Below are 21667 nucleotides of genomic sequence, written 5' to 3'. Positions count from 1 at the left end.
TGCAAGAGGCAGCTGATCAAGGATTCTCTCTCATCATTGATGTTTCTATCTCTCTCTCCCTCTCCCTTCCTCTCTGAAATCAATTAAAATATTTTTTTAAATAAAAATATGTACAAGGGGGAGAGGTGGCACCAATAAGTATAGTTATCTCTTTCTGGGGAAAATCAGTGAATGCTTCTAAAAGGAGATAGGACAGTATCAACCTGGATTTTAAAGGAAGAATAAGAAGGACCAACATAAATGGGAACCCCAGGCAGAGGTAATAAATACCCTGTGAAAATTGGGTCAAATGTCATGAGCACTAGGCTCAGAGACAGAAGGTCTTCATTAAATTTCTGGGCTTTCAGTTATAGTTGTTACCACTATATCCGTTACATGTTAGTACAGTAATATCACTTAACCAACAGCCACAGACATTGGTGGCACACAACGAAAAGCATTTATGTAGCTCAAATGCTTGTCAGGTTTAGTTGACCTAGTCTGGGCTCACTATATTGGGGGTCAGCTGGTTGTTGGCTTCAATACTTGCTGGGCTGACATGGCTCTGCTCCACCTGGCTCATCTCCCAGCAGGCTAATCCAGGCACGTCCTCCCATGGTGATAGTACACGTAGAAATGTGCAAGCTCTTTTCCCAAACTGCTTACATCTTGTCGGCTAGCATTCGAGTAACAAAAGGAAGTCACCTGGCCAGGACCAGAGTTAAGAGGGAGGGCACTCAAGGTCACATGGCAAAGGGTGGAAATCAAAAAGGGAGGAATTGGACCCATTAACCCAATCAATCAACTGCACCCACTTAATCTCGATAGAGTTTGGTTTCCTACTCTATAAGTGGAAAACACAATCCCTCCATCTTTTTATTTTTTAATTACACTGGACATTCAATATTATTTTATATTAGTTTCTGGTGTATAGCGTAGTTGTTAGGCATTTATATAATTTACAAGTGGTATGTACCCTCAATAATTCTAGTACCACCTGTCATCATACATAGCTATTACAATATTATTGGCTATATTCCTTATGTTGTATTTTACATGACTATTTTGTAACTACCAATTTGTACTTCTTAATCCTTTCCCCTTTTCACCCAGTTTCCCAAACCGCCTCCCATCTGGCCACCCTCAGTTTATTCTCTATCTATGAGTTTAACAACTTCTTCATCTTGACATCCCAGGATTATTGGGAGGAAATGTATAGAAGGTGTTTTGAAGTTCTTTAGCTGAAAAAACATAGACCAAGTTATTATGGAAATCTAAGAGATGAGTGTCACTGTGTGGTTTGCCTTTCAGCTAGCCATACATTTAGACAAAACATTAGTTCCTTGGATAAAACATTAGCCTCACACAAGGCTAGTCCATTTTCCAGGCTATAATCAAAAAATACAAAATAATCTAATATAAAAAAATATTGAATGTAAACTGTAATTGAAAAATAAAATTTTAAAAATAGCTTCCAGTTACAGTTACTTTTTTATACCAATGAGATACATTTAACTTCTTAAAAAACTAAAATAAAAAAGAAAGCATGCTTTTAAACTTAGTGTAAATTAATTAATGTCATGAGTTTTTGGGTTCTGCGTCAACTTTCACTTTTTCCTTCTCTACACTGTAGGAGTATTTCCAGTTTGCACCAAGCCAGTTTCTGCGTATGAATAATAAACTCATTTTATGCTTCTGGTTTGTTTGCTGTGAGGATTACTCAAGATAGTGGAATCAGAACTTCCATGCAGGTTAAGTTCCAGAGGCAGCACACAAGTCCAATATGTGAAACGTGGGGATGGCCAAATTGCTTAATCTTGCTGGTCCTCATTTTTCTCAACTGCAAACTTTATGAATCATTGTGCGTTGTTTTTTTATTGTTGCTGCATGAAAATTTTCTCAAATTTGCAAAAGAAGGAGAAAGAAAATGCCTTTTTAACTCAGCTGACTGCTGCCCTCCGATGCTTGGCTCACAAAGCAAAATGCTACTTCAGTTGCGCTGCTCTTGTGATTCATTTAACAGGAGCAAATGTGCTGAACAGAAAGGAAAGATAAGCAAACACACAGCTCAGCTGTAAACTGGGAGATGGTCTCCAGTGGAGAAGCTGGGACAATGCTACAGGCAGGCTGCCCTGGGGGAGGGGGCGGAGGCATCACCTCTTCCTGGATGCCTTGATTCAGAGTAGGTGCTTGATTCTTTGAGGTCCCCTCATCATGGCACCATCACTGATTCCCTGAGCACTCCACAGCACAGGCAGGTGGACTAGTCATTGGCAAATAAAATTATTAGTTACAGCCCAACTCACTCCCAAAAACTAGCCTCAGAGAAAAATAAAGCAAGAGGAAAGGATTTCTCTTCTTCACTGTTATTCAGTAGTTTGTCTTCCTGTTTGTGTGATGTTTTTTCTTTTTAAAGAAAATGGTATATTCTTTTTTAAAATATATTTTTATTGATTTCAGAGAGGGAGAGAGAGAGAGACAGAAACATCATTGATTGGCTGCCTCCTGCACGACCCACACTAGGGATCGAGGCTGCAACCCAAGCATGTGCCCCAAGTGGGAATTGTGATCTCTCAGTTCATAGGTCAATGCTCAACCACTGAGCCACGCCGGCTGGGCCTGTGATGTTTTTCTTTAGTACCTTCTCTAAGAGGCTGGCTTCCTGGGATCCAAGCAGTGGGATTACAGACCTTTAGGTTAAACCTCCTACTGTACTTTTGCACCCAACCTACGCAGAATGAAAGCCACCTTCCTCAGGTCATGCTTCAATATTTAATTCCTCTGAGTTATATAATTAAATAAAAACTGGCACTAAAACTTGTTTCTCAGCCACAAGGATTGGGTAGTGTTGGGGCAAAAAGCTTACATCACTAGACTGGAGGTCAATTTATAGCTATTTTCATCCATTTGCATTTAATCAGCCCATAATTAGTGACTCTAGTTCAGGCAAGGGCCTTCCTGCCTGCTCAGTCGGCGAGGACAGTACTGCTGGTGAGGGGCAGCAGCTAAGTGAGAAGTTTGGGTTCCATGGGCCACAGGTCATTGTTCACCTTGAAGTTTTTGGTTGGATAGTAAGTCAATTATATAGACAAAAGGGTTATTCTGATGCCATGGGCTTAAAGGAATCCTCCCTTTTTCCATAAGAGGTGTCTGTTCTAGACTCAGCGACCTGTTCAGGCCCCAACTCTGCTATTTACAGTGTATTCACATCTTCAGAGGGATCATGGTTCTAAAATAATTGCATTATGATCATAGTTAACTTTGAAAATCCCAGTAAGACAATACCTTACAGGTGGTTGGATTCTAGAGTCAGCTGGTAGGTGTGTATCACAACTGGCTCCAGCAGCCTGGGTTGAAGAGACTGGGGGGAATTATTTTATGTCTCTGAGCTTCATTTCCCCATCCATGAACGGAGTTATTAACAGAACCTACCTCATAGGGGCACAGGAAGTCTGAAATGACATGATGAATGTGCAGGGCCATGCATGTCATCAGCACAATAAATCATAGACACCAGTATTAACAGATCGTTAGGAGCTAATTAAGCTCCCTTGATTGGCTGTGGGGATGCGGGTACAATGGCTGAACTCTTTCAATTTTGTGGATGAGGGACCTGAGTCAGTGTCACAGCAGTTAAGGGAATAGCTGATAAAGCAAATAATGTTTATACTGTGTACTGTAGTGGTCAAGAACATAAACAATGGAGCCACACAGGCTGCTCAGTTCTGTCATTTACTAGCTCCATACGCTTAGACCAGTTAGTTAGTTGCTTTGTGCCTCTGGATTCTCATCTACAAAATGTATGTAATGATAGGATCTGCCTCATAAGATTATTGTAAGAATTAAAAAAGGTAATATGTTTAGAGCATTTAAACAATGCCTGGCACATGGTGGGCCACATTGTCATCATCACCACCATTGTGATGATTATCATTCCGGGGGCCTTTACTTGAAAGCATCCCTAGTGTTGGTGATATCAGAAGTGAAATAACTAGTTTGACATAGAAGGGAGAAATGGACTTAGCACTACAAGATCAGTCAACATGAAATGGGATTTGAAAGGGATGTTGAGGAAGACGATGGGAAAGGTCTCGGTGAACTGAAGAGGACAGGCTGCTCCAAATGAATGGAACAAGACATTGAGACCAGGACCAGAGAAGAAGCAAAACAAAATGACTTACATGGAAAACAAAACGAGGAAACAAAGACATAGAACATTGATAGTAGAATAGTGATAATTCCCCTGTAGAAAGTCTGTAATTCTTTGAGTTGCTCTCTGTAGTGTCTAAGGGACAGACACTAAAAAGACCATGATCATGGGCCCTCCCTTTGTATTACTATGCATGAGACAAAGATATCAAGAACGTTCAGAGGCCTACTAAGTGAGTACGTCAGGGCCATTTTGTGGATGCCGCTAAGCAAATTTAATTCAAGAAATTACTTTTTGGGAAAGGAAATAAAAACTGGAAAGTTGTGGTTTCATAAAGAGTAGATGGGGAAATGTTGGACAGAACATACTATAAAGAAAAAATAAAGAACAATTATTTTTATCAGCCATATTCATTTAGGAAGGGGATTATACATTCCACAGAATTAGATCTGCGGTTGAGTGAGGGTTTTTCAAGCTCACCTTTGCATTATTTGTGTGATCTGAGTAAGTCCCTTCTTTACCATTCTCATCGTGGGCCTAAATCTGGAGTTTGACAAAGTTCAGAGCCCTCCTATATGACTTTTGTCAGAGTAATTTAGGGCGAGTTATTTAAACACAAGCCTTAGTTTCTTGTGTGAAAATTAGAGATGATAATAAATACCTCATAGATTGTTATGAGACATAGTAGATAATCCACGTTAAGGTTTTTGCACAATGCCTGACACATAGGAAGCACTTAATAAATAGAAGCTCCCTGAATTATCTATAATAATAAAAGCATAATATGCTAATTAGACCAGACAGCCAAACAACCTTCCGGATGTCATTCCAGATGTCCTTCTGGATGAAGCCACAGCAGCAGGGTCCAAGGCAGAGGCAGTTAGGGGCGATCAGGCAGGCAGGCAGAGTGGTTAGGGGCGATCAGGCAGGCAGGCGAGCAGTTAGGGGCATCAGGCAGGCAGGCAGGTGAGTAATTAGGAGACAGCAGTCCTGGATTGCAAGAGGGATGTCCGACTGCTGGTTTAGGCCTGATACAGGCCGGGCTGAGGGGACACCACCCCCCATGCATGAATTTTGTGCACCAGGCCTCTAGTTATCTATAAAAATAAATGAATGGACTAAGTGGTCTTCAGCATCTGCAGCTACTAATGTCTCCTCTAGCCTCAATTCCGTATTTTCGCAGCCTCCCCAACTTCGACATCTCTCTTCTAACCCAGGTAGAATGAACAAAGGAAGCAATAAGATGACAGTGAGGCAACAGAGATGAGTGTGAAGATGTGGTAATGCGGGCAAGGGAAGAAGGAATAGGGCTCAGTCCTCCTACAGCCACCCTCAAGACTGTTGGATATTGAGCCCAAGCATTTGACCCCCACGGGATACAGGATGAATGTGTTTGTTATAGGGAGCTTGGTCAATCCCCCTAGCTCATTTTTTACCTTTAATGAATAGAACACAGTAACTATCAGACTGCTTGTGCCTGGTGAATGGAATAATATGCATGAATGAGTTTTGTAAACAGCACAGGTCAAATGTGGCTGTTTTTGCTGCTGTTGCTATAACTGATAAACACCTTCTTTAAAAACCCAAAGGATATAGGCTCTTTGTCTGCTTTCTTTAAGCTGGCACTAGCTGTTTGGATTAAACTGACCATTAGCCTTGAGGAATGTCTATCTTATCTATAGCTCCTCAAAGAAAAAAGAATCCTTCCCAAAGGCCGTATAAACTAGAGATTAATAATACAAGTTCTCAGGTTTCTGGATTCAGTTCCTTGATCTGCCACTTTCTGGTTATGTGTGGTCTTGGGCAAGAAGTTGCTTTAACTTCAAGCTTCAATTCCCCCTCCTTTAAAATGGGAATAATGCCCTGGCTGATGTGCTCAGTGGTTAGAGCATCAGACTGCACACAGAAGGGTTACAGGTTTGATGCCCCTTCAAGGCCATGTACCTGGGTTGCAGGTTCAATCCCTGACCATGGTCGGGGCGCATCTGGGAGGTAACCAATTGATGTGTGTCTCTCCCTCGATGTTTCACTCTCTCTCTCTCCTCTCCTTTTCCTCTTCCCTCCTCCCTTCCACTCCCTCTGAAAATCAATGGGGAAAAATATCCTCAAATGAGGATTAACAAAAAATAAAATAGGGATAATGATTATATGTACACAGAAGGATGCTGTGAAAATTAAAGGCAGTGATGAATTTAAGACCTTGGCATAGTGCCTGGAATGGAGGTATCCTATGAGGGTTGGCTATTACCATTATTAAAATAATAAAAGAAATAATATAGACAGTGTTATCTATATTTTAAATGTTTAAATATTATCTACAAATATGGGTAATATTTACTATCTCTAACGAAGTCTTCATCAAAAGGATGAGTAGTGGAGGAAAGTGGCAAAGAAAAGGATGGACGAAGCAACTCATCTACATTTAATCCGTGTATTATGGTCATTTCTCAAAATCCTCAAACCTGTGGAGGCTGCTGCAACACCCCCGGCCCCTGGGATAGAAAATTCAATTTAAAATTAGTCCAAGCATCGTACTAATGCTTCTATTTGAAATTTTGTAACCAGAGCTTTCCTGTTACTGATCCTAGAAAGAAAGGAAGTACTGATTAGTCAGGACCTCCTATTGGAGGACTGAGTACTCCACGCAGCTGTAACGAGATGTGTCGTCATACTAAAGCCTAAATCTGGGCCGTGCCAGGAAGCCTGCGGAGATTTATCAAACCCACTCTGTTCATTCACCCACAAAGGTGGCATCTCTTCAGTGACCAATGGGATTTTTAAATAGAGAGGAAAATTTGAAATGCGGGAATCCAGGAAATAATTAGATCAATATTGTCTATACCAGGGGCTGGAACACATTTTCTGTTTGCACCAGATAGTAAATATTTAAGGTGTTGTGAAACCAGATAGTCTCTTTTCCACCTACTCAGCTCTACTGTTGTAGTGTGAAAGCAGCCATAGACAACATGTAAGTGAAAGGGCACAGCTGTGTGCCAGTAACTTGATTTACAAAACAGGTGGCTGGCTGGATTGGTCCGTGGGGCATAATTTGCTGAGCCTTAGTCTATACAAGGGACTTAATGCAATGACTTAAGTTGTCAGAATGACCCGGGCTAAAGCTCAGATAAATCAAACATGATGTCAAAGTGTGTGTTGACTAGAGATTAGCTGACCTAACACACGGAACTTCAGACCGAAAATGGAGAGACAATAAAATGCTTAAGTTGAAATGGACAAACTTAGCTTCTGTAGAAGAAAATAAGAATAACATGGAAAACATTACAACATAAATGACTCAGTAATTCACATTGGAAACTGGGTAGGGCTCTGAAATATTATTCTCAGCCTTATTTTTCTATATTCTAAGGCAGCAATTTTCAACCAGTGTGCCGTAAGCATTTTTAAAACATGTAATACCTGACTATTTAGTCAGGGGCACTGACCTCTTTTCCCTTAGATTGTAAAATTTAAAAAATTACATCAGCCAACACAACAATAGCCATCCAGTGTGAATGAATCGAAATAATACCTATTTTTATCATTTCAGCCATATATATATATATATATATATATATATATATATATATATATATATATATATATTTGTGTGCTGCAGAATTTCAGTGGTTAGTGTGTCATGAGATGAAAAAGGTTCTAAGGTTCAGAGCATGATTAATAACGCAGCGAACACACATTTATGTTTGCTGGGGACTATCCTAGTGTGCCCACTGTTCCTGTGTAATTATCAATAGTTGCTTTTTCAAGAAGTGTCCTAGGCCCGGCCGTTATGGCTCAGTGGTTGAGCATCGACCTATGAACTAGGAGGTCACAGTTCAATTCCTGGTTAGGGCACATGCCTAGGTTGTGGACTTGATCCCCAGTGGGGGGCATGCAGGAGGCAGTAGATGGTTCTCTCTCATCAATGATGTTTCTATCTCTCTCTACCTCTTCCTTCCTCTCTGAAATCAATAAAAATATATATTTTTTAAAAATGGTCCTTTCCAACCAGTTTGAAAGGGCATTGTACCAAGTCCAATGACACATTCCATTTATTATTTAAGTATAAATCTCAGATAAATACAAATGTAAACCTTAAGTGAACATATTCAATATTAGGGTTGTTTTATAATCTGAAGCATCACAATTACCTTGGATGTAGGCGCTTGATTCTTTCTAGAGTTTGCTTCTGTTTTGTGTTGAGCCCATTGTCTGCTTCCTGTGAAATGTCTAGCTGTCTCTTCTCTGTGTGGGCGCTCTGCGTAGAGTTCCGTATCCCATTAATTCTGAACAATTCACATACAAATAGGTAGTTTAACCTCACATATTTCCCCAAGGCCTGAGGAGGTTGATGCAAATATAAACAGACTTGGAAGAGACAGTGAGATTTTTAGCTGAGACTTTAAAGAAATTCTTTTCTCTCTGGGACTTTCTGGCGATGGCTGTAATCCAGCTCAAGTGCTTCAGCTCTGTGTATACTTTTATCCTCCCTCCTTGATTCAAGCTCTCTGACATCCCTGGCTGTTTGAATTACACACCACATGGATACACAGGGTGGACGATGCTAGTCGATCGGGTTGCATCAATCGCTTCTTAGATCCCTTTTCTGATTCTATTATTCTGTGACTGCTGAGCAGCCCATTGTTTTTTTTCCATTAGAAGCTCACACAGAGACATTTATAAAGAGCATATTGTTCTGAATGAATTAAGATAAAAATTAAAGCGAAAAATAATTTTAAGGGGAAAGATAACATGAAGTGTGACAGAAATATTATACTGGTAATATATCTAACCTAAAAGAATTTTGTGTTAATAATGGCAACCAATATTTCTCAAGCATCTACTATGTTCCAAGCACTGTATGTATTGCATAATTATGATGATGATGGTGATGATGATGCCAGTAATAGCAACTATATGTTCAGGACTTATGACCACACAAATGAGGGAGGCATGGGCCCTGCCCTGCTAAAAACTTATGAGCCAGCAGGAAAAGCAGACATTGAACAAATAATTCCAAGTGTTATCTACTCTGTGAAATTGCAGGGTACAATGAGAGTCAGGCAAACTTCTCTGAAGAGTGACTTTAAGGACTAGCTACACAAAGGGAAAGTAGGGTTAAGTTCCCATGGCATCTTGCCAGCATTATAATGAAACTAGAGGACTGGTGCACAAAATTCGTGCACGGGGGTGGGAGGGTGTCCCTCAGCCCAGCCTGCACCCTCTCCAATCTGGGACCTCTCAAGGGATGTCCAACTGCCTATTTAGGCCCTATCCTACCCTACCAGGATCGGACCTAAATGGGCAGTCGGACATCCCTCTCACAATCCAGGACTGCTGGCTCCCAACTGCTCGCCTGCCTGCCTTCCTGATTGCCCCTAACCACTTCTGCCTGCCAGCCTGATAACCCCTAACCACTCCCCTGCCAGCCTGATTGATGCCTAACTGCTCCCCTGCCAGCCTGTTTGCCCCTAACTGCCCTCCCCTGCAGGCCTGGTCACCCCTAACCGCCCACCCCTGCAGGCCTGGGCCCCCCCAACTGCCCTCCCCTGCAGGCCTGGGTCCCCCCCAACTGCCCTTCCCTGCAGGCCCGGTCACCCCCAACTTCCCTCCTCTGCCTGCCTGGTTGCCCCTAACTGCCCTCTCCTGCAGGCTTGATCACCCCCAACTGCCCTCCCTTGCAAGCCTGGTCCCTCCCAACTGCCCTCCCCTGCTGGTCTGATCGCCCACAACTGCCCTCCCTTGCAGGCCTTGTCCCTCCCAACTGCCCTCCCCGGCTGGCCATCTTGTGGTGGCCATCTCGTGTCCACATGGGGGCAGCCATCTTTGACCACATGGGGGCAGCAATCTTGAGTGTTGGAGTGATGGTCAATTTGCATATTACTCTTTTATTAGGATAGAGGCCTGGTGCATGGGTGGGGGCCAGCTGGTTTGCCCTGAAGGGTGTCCTGGATCAGGGTGGGGGTTCTCTTGGGGAGTGGGGTGGCTTGGGCGAGGGGCCTGAGGTGGTTTGCAGGCCAGCCACGCCCCCCAGCGACCCAAGTGGAGGCCCTGTTATCTGGGATTTATTTATCTTCTATAATTGAAACTTTGTAGCCTTGAGCGGAGCCAAGCCTCCTGCTTGCTCCGTGGCCGCAGCCATTTTTGTTGGGATTTATTTATCTTCTATAATTGAAACTTTGTAGCCTTGAGTGGAGGCCTAGGCCGGCCAGGGTGTGCAGAAAGCTTGGCTTCCTCCATTACCGGGGAAACCCAAGCCTCCTGCTTGCTCCGTGGCCGCAGCCATCTTGGTTGGGTTAATTTGCATGCTCGCTCCTGATTGGCTGGTGGACGTGGCTTGTGGGTGTAGTGGAGGTACTGTCAATTTGCATATTATTCTTTTATTAGATAGGATGACATTGAGTGAAATATTCTTTGAGGACCTACTGTATAGCATAAAGACAGATGAACATAAAAGAGATACAGTCACTACTTTGGATCAGGTACACAGTATTGCAAAGTTTTAAGTTGGTCTTTGTCTAGTTCTAACAAAGGAGAAGCATAATTTATTACCTTAACCATATAGTATTTTGTCTGATATGCAGTTTATAATAACTAGATTTATTCTACATGCCAGTTTATACAGCTTCTAAAAAATTGTCATGGGTTCTCAATATAAAGCAGAAAATTGTTTTTGTATTTTCTGTTTATTGTTTCCATCTCTTTGCTTTTGAAGATAGAACAATTACTGATGTGAACGCTGGGATATGAAAGAGCATCTCCCTCCTATTGTCTGCATTTTCTATATGCATATTTATGCCTGTGTGTGGCATAAAATTCTACATTATTAGATTTCAAAGAGTGGTGGAAAAAGAAAATTTTGCAAACAATTCTAATTTATATTAAAGACATTTCTTTTTCTCCTTCATAGCTCCATCATCCATCCCAGGGCTTCCGCTTTGGAACTGTCCGGGAAAGCAGTGCTGAAGATTATGTGAGGCAAAGCTTCCCCGAAATGCATGAGTATATGAGAAGGTACAATGTACCAGCCACCCCCGATGGAGTGGAGCATCTGAAGTGAGTGTCAGTTGTTGTTGTTGTTTTAAATGACAGTTCAATATACCCACTGTGTGTTCAGTAATACCTCACACTGTGTGATATCCAGGAGACAGTATGGAATAGTTTGCATTTAATTATGGGACTAAGATTACTAGTTACCTGCATAGTCCCAAGTTGGCAGTAGCTTTGCTCAGAGTGCCAGTGGGGTCATTAGTGGAGCAGATGGTGGGGGAAGCAAATGTTGGCTTGACTTCACTTGAGAAAACAATGGTGCAGAAATGATAAAACACTCAGGGAATGTGGCCAGAAAATAAAGTGTCCCAAAGCACCCATTTCCTTCACAGTGAATCTCTAAGCCCATGGACTCTTTCCTCTTTTCACAAGGAAGAAGGATTTATCTTAGAGATTTCCTGTAGATAGGAAATAAGATAAAAAGCAATGATCCCATGCCTGCATCCTTCCCATCAGAATCTGAGAGGCAATCAAGAGCAATGCCATTGCCATGGCAGATTACTGGAGCCTGTAATTCAGTGAGGCAGAATGCAAAGTAGGGTGAGTAGGTATGGATCTGCTAGTCGGCCTGGGAGAGGGGAAGGAATGGCTCCCAATAAGTAGTCCTCTCCCTCCTGCCTAATGGTCCCAGGACAATGACATATTGTCAATCCTCCAATCCCTAGAATTGCATAGCATCAGGAAACTGGTTTCTCTATGGTTGACCACAATAATCTTACCCAATTCTTTCTTTTTTTTTTTAAGAAAGAAGGAAAATAAATAACTTCATGGGACAGAATGGCTGGCTCTGTGTTTCTCAAGACCCCTAGTAATAGGGCCCTAAAACAATCTTATGGACGTTAAACTAGAGTCTAGAGAGGAAGCCCAGTGCTCTCAAATTTTCGACATTTATATGATGCTCAAATACTGTGAAATGGTACTTTTAATTTTGCAAGAACAGTAGAGTCCCTCTAATACACAGAGTTAAGTGCTCCTTGGCCTCCCCGCTCCTCTTCTGTATTGCATTTTTCGGGCAAACTCATGGCTGAGAGAGAGAATAAGATGTCAGGGAGATAATAGTGGCTTCCAGCTAGGTATCACTGGCTGGCAAACCAGGTTCTTCTGGCACAAACGGGTGTGATGGGCCACTGGTGCTCTCCCCAGCTCCACCTCACTCAGGGCATTCATTTATTCTGGAAGCTTCACCTGAGAAGGCCCCAGTGCTCAGAGTTGACTCCACTCCAGCCTGGAGAGAAAAAACATGTAGAAAAGCAGGTACAAATGAAGAAGTTGAAGCCCAGAATAAGCAACTTGCCCATGGTAATAGAAAGTGGCAGTCTCAGGACTAGAATCACGTTTCTAGAATCCAACCACAACTGTAGGCTGGTATAGGAACCATAGCAGAGAAGTAGGTCCCGGATGGTCAAAGAGTAGTCCATGTTCCAGCAGCATCCGTGTTCCCGTTAGCACCTGGGAGATGTGAGAAATGCACAATCTCAGGACTCAGCCCAGAATCTGCCGGACAGTCTCAGAGTCTAGGACTGTCTTTCTCTTTAACAAGCTCCCGCAGTGATTCACTGATTGAAGTGAAATTGGAATAGAGGCAGAGCTTATCATTAATGCCTTCTCACTTCTAATCTCTGGGCTTCTGTCTTCATTTGTGGCCTAGTCACTGCCTAACTCTCAGCCACCACTCCAAGCAACTACAGTCCTCATGTTACCTACCTGATATCACAGAGCCCTGGCCTGCAGGGCACAATCCCTGGAGTCCTCTGTACAGGAAAGGTTCCTCCTGTGTTAAACCTGTCCCTCCCTCTCTTATCAAAATTCCCCTGAGCTTAGTCCTACTCACTTAGGGCCCTGCTTTCTGAGATGATGCCTTTTCTAAGAAAGTAATCCCTATTTAAAGTATTGATTTATTTTAGTATGTTTATATGTGACTATGTTTTGTGTTTTATGTATTATGAAATGAATGTTCAAAAAGAGCATGAGTCTATAATGAGAGAAACCACTAGAGGCTCTACCAACAATAAGGATGATCCAGCCACACTAGAAGCTGCTTTTACCCAGCTCACACCCAGCCACTTCCTCACCAGTGGCTCAGGGCCCCATGAGAGTCTGTGAGCTGATTGCTTCTTGCCTCCCTATGTAATAGAGACCTGTCATAGCTAGCCGCACTTTGCAGTCTGAAATCAGTAATTATTTAAGGATACCACTGAGAACGGACCTCACGAATTATTTGTTAGGAAAACTGAGCCCCAATTTTTATTGCAACAGTAAATATTTGCAGAGTATTGGTAAATGGTTGCTCTGTGGCTCCCAAGGTAAATTCTGCTAACATAGTGGTAAAACTTTGGAGAAATGTCTTTCAATTCCACTTTTTTATTTTATTGCCAAGATTCCATTAAGGTTCCTCATCATCAGTTCCTAGGAGAACCCTTTTTGACACTTCCCAGCACTGTAGAGCTAGGAGATGTTCTTCATTTGGGGTAAAGTTAAGCATGGGCCTCACTGTAACTTAAATCCAACACCCCATGGAAAAGGGGATGGATTGTGAATTGGTGATTTTACTTCCTGGGAGGAAGCAATGGTCATTGGCACCAAGAAGGAACTTGACCTACTTAACATGTGTCCATGTGTGCCTGAAACAAGGCCATCTCTGTAAAGATGTACATCCTGCCCAATGATGAATCTTAGAGTCTAGGACTGTCTTTCTCTTTTAGGTCTTGATTGGCCCTGGCCATGTTCTCTGTATTGAATTCCAACAGCCTAATTTTTGGCTCTAAATGAGGAATGACTCAGCCCAGATGGGGCAGAGACGAGTTGTTTTTGCCCAGCTGTTTGGAAAACTCTGAGAGTCAGAAAGTCTTTCTTAGATGGATATGTGTCCACATCTTTCCAAAAAGGATTTGAGGAGACTGAAAACAAGAGTCATTGCATACAACTTAAACAATTCTCTTGGAAACTCCCCTTTCCTCATCTCCCCCGCCCCCCGCTTTGTAAGTGGGAGCTCCTCTGGACCAACTCTGTGCCTGAGTTCAAAAAATGGGGAGAACACATAAAGGATGCACGGCATCTATTGGCATCTTAATCCCCACCGTGGCCGATTCACTGATACTATCTAGGGACACCTGCTTAAATGATCCTTGCCAGAACTGCTTCCTGGGATGAGAGTGAGACATGAATCTCCGGAGATAAATTAATAAAGCAGATTACTAAGATCTATCACAGATTATTCCCCTTGCATTTATTGAAAGCTAGCCTATAGACTTGAATGAGACCTTAACCACCTTTCCCCCAGGAATGCTAGATCTCGTATTTGCATTTCCTTATATCTCCTCCTAAATGTGAAATAATGCCTGGTCTCTGAAAAATATGATAGTGATCATGACAGGAAGAAATGAGAATGTCCACATGCTGATAATGAACCCATCTAGCTCCAACACTTACTCGCTATGTAACCTGGATCAAGTTACTTTGACTCTCTGAGCCTCAATGTCCTCATCTGTTAAAATGGGATAGTACCACCCACTCGTGATTCCACGCAAGTGATGAAATGTATGGAGAATAATAAATACAATGCCTAGCACAAAGGAAGTCCTCCGTCAGTGAAAGAGAAATGAACCTTCTCTTTCAATTCAGAGTCACTCTGGCTCTTTTGTTGGCTCCAGAAGTACTGAAGGACTGGTGGATAGACCCATTGGAAAGAGGTCATGCTCTCTCATTAGAGAGGCTCTTTCCCATGGTCTCTTCTCCACAGGTCAGTGAGATGCCAACAAGGCCGAGTCAGCAGCTCGTTAGCTTGTGCTGCCCTTCGTGTCCAGGTTTCTGTCCCCTAAACAAAAGCCAGCCGTCAACCTTAGGGCTTCCTGTTCATTAAGGAATCATTTTTCACTTTTCTTCTCTTGGTCTTAAATGTAGGAATGATCCAGAGAAACTAGACGCCTTCATCATGGACAAAGCCCTTCTGGATTATGAAGTGTCAATAGATGCTGACTGCAAGCTTCTTACTGTGGGGAAGCCATTTGCCATAGAAGGTATTAATCAGTCACTCTCAATTCACTCTTACTCAGGATGTGCTCATTTTGCCAACCTAGCAAGTCACAAATGCCAAAGCCAGAGGCAAAATGCTATTCATCTTCCCTTGTGTTCATTTTCAACGCATAAGCACTTAGCTATTAAGTTGCTGAAGTTAGGGATTTATTTTTCACCTACTCCACAAACATGTATTTACCCGCTGTTAGGAAGAGGGGGAAAAAAAAAAAAGAAACGTTGTTGTTACTCAAATGATGTTGCTGCAGGTATCTGGGAGTGGTGGCATAGTGTCATAAATGGGGAGTCCAATTTTAAATTAATCTTTATTTTCTAATGGCCAAATCCTGTGTTGAATCCAATGCAAAAAACTAGAATGATTGCATTTTACCACTGGAAGGGCCCCAGTGTTGAGCTAACCTAATACACTTCATACGCAAAAAAGCCTGGGGACGTTACATCACTTTTTCATAATCACAGTTAGGTGATAATCCTGGAATTACAATCCCAACCCCATGGTTCTTAAATAAATGTTTTTCTACTAGTTGGAAAATAAACAGAAAAAAAAATCTCATTCTGTAGCTTAGTGACCTTTAAGAGTACTAACAAAACCTTGTTTGGGACCTCAGGTTTGCCTTTCTCCCCACTGGCAGCAAACTTTTGCTTCCAAGTTGATCAACCAATCAATCAAACTCTAGGACCAAAGAAGGATTGTTTTGTCAGTAGCTCCTTTCATTCTGGACAACAGTTGATATATGGAACTGGTAGTTTGAACCAGCAAATTTCATGTCTCCCAGCTCCCAGCTTCCCTCCCCTGACAGTACACCCTGACCCTCAAGACAGCCATGTTCACTTGTCAGAAAACACTTCAACTTGAAACAGTCCCAGGGCAGATGTCCAAGTCCTGTTTCCATAAAACTGCACTTTCCTGTATGTTAAGTAGTGCTGCAAGACTATTCTGATTCCAGTTTTCCAACTACAGTTGGTCTCTGTCTCCCCTAAACACATCAGCAAATTTTATACTTAAGTCTTTGCTTTTGTGATGAATGAGAATATAACAGCTGATGCTATTTCTTTGTACCTTCTCCTCAGAAAAAAATCAATCTCCTCTCCAGGCAAAGTGACCTCCACCTGAACCAGGGATAGAATTCAGGAAGAGAGAGATTACATGGTAGTGGTCTTCTATTAAGGCTGCTGTCTGAGCCCGGACGGCGTGGCTCAGTGGTTGAGCACCGACCTATGAACCAGGAGGTCACGGTTCGATTCCTGGTCAGGGCACATGCCCAGATTGCAGGCTCGATCCCCCGTGTGGGGTGTGCAGGGAGCAGCCAATCAATGATTCTCTCTTATCATTGATGTTTCTATCTCTTTCTCCCTCTCTTTTCCTCTCTTAAATCAATAATATATTTAAAAAAAAAAAAAAAGACTGCAGTCTGAGATAGCAAAGGCTCAAAAAGAAAAGAAAAAAGAAGAAAAAGAAGAAAGTTTAAAAACCCAAAGAACATTTATTATATAACCCCATTTTGATGTAGCAATGGAAAATTCCCATGTTTTTGTGTGGAATCTGCAGATATAGAAGGTATGTTACTTTTTTTCTGTCCTAGATTCACTGGGTAATTTTGAGGTCCCTTCTGCCATTAGCAGCTACTAAACAATGAATCATTGACTGGGGGCATAAGAATGATGAACTCCACTTCCCACTTTTGTCCTCAGAGAACAACCCTGTCTTATCAAAAGGCTATGGTGAGATGGCTTGTTGGCCTCTGCTGGACCCAGTGCCAGATGCCACACAATTAACTCCTGCTGACTCCCTGTTTACATTTCCATCTGTGCTCCTGAGACTTCTCCTCTTGCCATTCTCATCATCTCCAAACACCATGTTGTCTTCTAAGGGGATAAGCACAAAAATGGCCCATGGAAGAGCTCTCTCTGCAAGAGAGCAGAAAGGATACACACTTGAACAGAGAGAGCATTCTCATCATCATTGTTGGTTTATTCTGGGCAGTGGGGGGAGTGGGCAGGGAACTATTGCTGATTTATTCTAGGTGAGGTGCAAATCCAAAAACTTAATTCAATTCTGCCCCTAGCAACAAGTTCACAACCTAAAAACAGAACTTGGCAAAACACAAAGAGAAGTTACTTTTAAGTTATAAACAGCAATGTGATGAAGATACTAGGGAAAGGCTTGATTGCTGCTCTTTGAAAAAGCATATTAATTTATAGATTTTTAGGAAATCTCTCTCTCTTTCTCTCTCTTCCTCTCTCCCTCTCTTAAATATATCTTCATTGTTGAAAGTATTACAGATGCCCCCTTCTTTTCCCCTGTGGATCCCCCTCCACGCCACACCCCCTACCACAGGCCTACTGCAGGGAATCTTTCTCTCTTAATGAAATTTTTAAAAATATTACGTGCTTTCCTTTAACAACATTTAGGTTTCTGGAAATTATGAAAATGTAGACTTTATTATTAATTCATTAGACTTTATAGGCATAAAAATACCATCAAAGCAATTTATGAACAATTTTTACTTACAGGACTGTTGCATATGTCTGCTTCCTTTCACAGGGTCTAGGCATGTAACAGTTATGTGATAAATGATGTATTACCCATTACATAACTCATTAGGCTAGATTTGAAATAAGTACTTAATTCAGTCCCTAATGTAGTCATCAAAAGCACCCTGATGTTCTGCATGTACTTTTCCAGGTGCTTAAACGACTTTGGGAACTTAGGAGGGAAAATGGAGTACATTGATTCCTTCACGCTCAATGTACATTCACTCTGTAGAGTACCGATATCACACCACTCACTGCGACTACTGAATACACCCCCAACTTCACCACTCTACGTTTATTTAGGCTTGAAAGATAAAAGGTGAGGCAAATGAGAGAGACAGTGGCTCCACGCTGAGATTGAAACCTTTTCGTGAGTACTTAGCACAGCAAACCAAAACTATTAGGCATTTAAGAGCATGTGGAAAACCTTTGGTCATTTTAAATACTACATACACCAGAGAAAACAAAGACGTAGTGTGTGCTCTGAGGGTTGGGGAAAGGGGAAGAAAATGTTGAGATAAAGGAATACATGTCCCAAATTTATGCATTGGCGTTAGCTCACAATAAAGGTCAAACGAGAAAAAAGAAATGGAACTGCACAGTAATGATTTGTGACCTTTCTGCCAAAGACCTTTGCCCATTTTTGAGTTTGTTCTCTTACTTGTTTTCCACTAATTATTGAATACAGTGCTTGGAGCACCAGCTGTGAATCTGAGTGCTTGGGTTAGAGCAGAGTTGCTGTTACTACTGTGCTACATGGGGCAGGTCTCTTAATCAGGTCTTCAGGTTCCTCATCTACAGAATGGGTTTATGAATAATATATCTGTGATAGGGTTGTAAAGATTAAGTAAAATAAGACATGTAAAGTATGTACAAGCACAAAGTAAGTGCCTAATAAATTATTATTCAGTATGTTGAATTAAGAGATTAAGACCAATTCACATAAAATTGTCCCAGGATAGATAGCCTTCAGCTTCTCCCACACACTTCTCTTTCCACTGTGATGTGCTGGGGTTAAAGGAACCTCATTTTTAGTTTCATCTTTCTAGTTGAGACTATTTCAATATGTTCTCAACCATTGCCTCAGAGTAGCTACTAGTAAATATGGTATTCCAAGGACTGGTTGCAAAACTGAATTAGTCTTTCTTAGTCTTTATTCCTGAAGCCTTTTTTTTTTTTTTTTTAATGCTACCTGAAATCTTATTTTCAAAATATCTATTTTCTAACCACATTTCAGGAAGTTCTCTTAGTCCATGAATTTTTAACTATACATTTCCTAGCCAAAATATATTTTCACCACTCTTAGCTGAGTAAAGCTGATTTATCCATGGGGAAAAGATCGGGATTCTATTCTGAAAATTGTTCTCTTGGGCTATTAAGCTGTATGCAATTTCCAGGGTGCCTGATGCCTTCATCTTTAGGGTTGAAGGATTCCATTTTGCTTCATCCATCAGCCACAAAGTAGTCAACCTCGTCTTTATTGCAAAACCATGTTTCTAATGATAATGAAAGCAGCTCAGGCTGCTAAGTTGAGTCAGCAATTTAAAAATAAGAATTATTTGACCAATGAACACATCAAATTCGAAAAGCAACTGATAAAGAGAAGGATGGGGATGAAACCTTCTAACTTTTACTATTTTATGTTTCTGAATAAAATGGAATTTTATGTATTTTAACAAATACCTCTTCTCATTGCCATGTAACTTTTTTCTTATTTCTCCCCTTGATAGTTTGTTTTAATTATCTAATAATTATTATTGTTAAAAATCATTAAAATGACAATATTCAATATATGCAGTAAAATAGAATTAAAAAGGACAGTAATCTATTTTTAGCAATTGCAGCTTAACTTTGACATGATGGAGTGGAGTGATTTAAAATTTATTATTTCCTATGTAGCAATATTTTATAAATGTCTCTGAAACTTCAACATAGCTTTCGCCCTGGGGCAATTTTTATACTTTTGTTGTAGTGCCAAAATTCTTAGAATATGTAGATTTATTACAAGTATTAACTTCAGATTTTTAAACTGTCTTATCAGGTATTTTTGTCACATCTTCCCAAAATACCACTGTAAGAATCAGTCTCAGATGTCTTCTCTCATCCTCTCATACGGTAGCAATCTATCATTCATCTGAACTCCACAGAGTTTTATCCATTCTCCTCCTTGCATCCTAGTCATTATATTTCACCCATATTGAATTTATGCCTCGCCTATCTTTTTTCTCAAGAAAAGCCCTGTGACTTCCCACCATGTTGTATAGTTATGTATGTGTGTCTCATCTCCCCATGTCGCCATGAGCTTCTCATGGCTAGACCGAGTGTCTAATTGAACTTGGCAGCCTCTGCAGTACTTGGCGAGTGTCCGATACAGAATGAGCATTCACCACATGTTTGTGAGATTAATGAATAGATGCATAGGTGTGCAACAAATGCTTATCAAGTGAAAAATGAAAACAATTCTGCCATTGCTACACTAAGCTGGGCTGAGTAATTTAAGAGGATTTGTAGGAGGAATAATAGAGGCAGGGAGCATCCTTGCTAGTTAATTTCCAATGTATAGATGGCATATCTGCCTATACACACGCACATTTACATGGACAAAATATGCCCATAAATGATATATATTCGTGTCTGCTGTTGAAAACAAACCACCAGTTTAGATGACTGTGGTTTTGTACTGAACTGCTGCCTAGTTTGGGGGATCACATCAGTATGACTGTGGTGCTATGGCCTGCATTGAAGGGGCGGGAATAGCCAAGCTTTCCCTTGACTTGGCCGCATGCTATACTAGATACAGTGGACAGAGCACTGGCGTTAGACTCAAACAGACCTGCTTTCAAATGCTAGCTTTGCCAACTATGAGCTGTGTGACCTTGGCAGTTTACTTATTCAGTCTTTAATACTTGAGGAATACATATTCTGCTTGTGTTCATAAAGGAATTAGACACACGATGTGGAATGGTGTCTGGCACACAGTAGGTGTCAGTATGTTCTATTTTTTATAATTATAATCCCAGAGTGATTTCACTGAACTGTATGCCATACTCGAGTACACAATCTTAGTCTAGTGCATGATCTGCAAAACAGGCTAAGGTTTGTAAAAGGTTTATTATAGAGCAGGACTTGGTATATAGTAAGCCCTCGATAAATATCAGGAGTATTTGTTGTTGTTGAAAACTATTGCCACAGGGGCTGACTATTATTGTATTTTTACAATATTTTTATGATATAATAGTTGGTGTAATATATTGTGAAAAAATACAACAATATTCAGCAAACCGGGCCTAATTATCCTGACCATTAACCCGCTTCCACCAGAGAGTTCCAATTCCTCCTACCATATATTTATATATGCCTCCGTTCTTCATCCTCATGGCACTTATCTCATACTAGGGGCCCAGCACGCGAAATTGCACGAGACCCAGGACCCAGAGTCCCGCGGCTCGCAGGACCCTGAAAGAGTCCTGTGGCTGCTGCTGCCACAGGAGGGGGGACCCAGAAACCCACCGGTGCCTCTGGTCAAGTCCTCCAGATTCAAGTCCCCGCCCACCTGCGTGCACCTGCTGCGCACGCAGCCTCCTGCTGATCGGTCATTGATGAGTGATGGTGTGATGACCACAGGCTTTTTATATAATAGATGTAATAAAATAATCATTGTACAGTCATTGTTTAATATCTGTCTCTCTAATAGAGTGGATACACCGCAAATGTAGGGGCCATATCTGCCTTGCTCACTGCTAAATCCGGACCACTCAACACAGTACCTGTTCACTCAGTGTATTTGTCCACTGAATGAATGAGTGAATCAGTAAGTCAGTGAATATTATTATACACGTGCCTAGGATTGTGCCTGGCATGTAAATAAGTATTGAGTGAATGTATGTGCAGAGGAACTGTCAATAGCATTCATTATAAGAAATG

General features: G+C 41.5%; 1 protein-coding gene across 2 annotated transcripts in view; it reads left to right on the top strand.

Annotated features, from left to right (window-relative positions):
• GRIN3A (glutamate ionotropic receptor NMDA type subunit 3A) overlaps positions 1-21667 on the top strand; it is a 149882-nt gene that overhangs the window by 90084 nt on the left and 38131 nt on the right. For both annotated transcript variants that reach the window (XM_080669905.1, XM_080669906.1), the window contains exons 4-5: positions 11037-11182; positions 15077-15192. In XM_080669905.1, coding sequence (XP_080526031.1) covers positions 11037-11182; positions 15077-15192 — 262 coding nt within the window. The remainder of the gene's footprint in view (positions 1-11036; positions 11183-15076; positions 15193-21667) is intronic.

The sequence above is a fragment of the Plecotus auritus genome (genome assembly GCF_963455305.1).
Source record: "Plecotus auritus genome assembly, chromosome: 5".
NCBI lineage: Eukaryota > Metazoa > Chordata > Mammalia > Chiroptera > Vespertilionidae > Plecotus > Plecotus auritus.
This window is presented reverse-complemented; position numbering and strand designations above follow the sequence as displayed.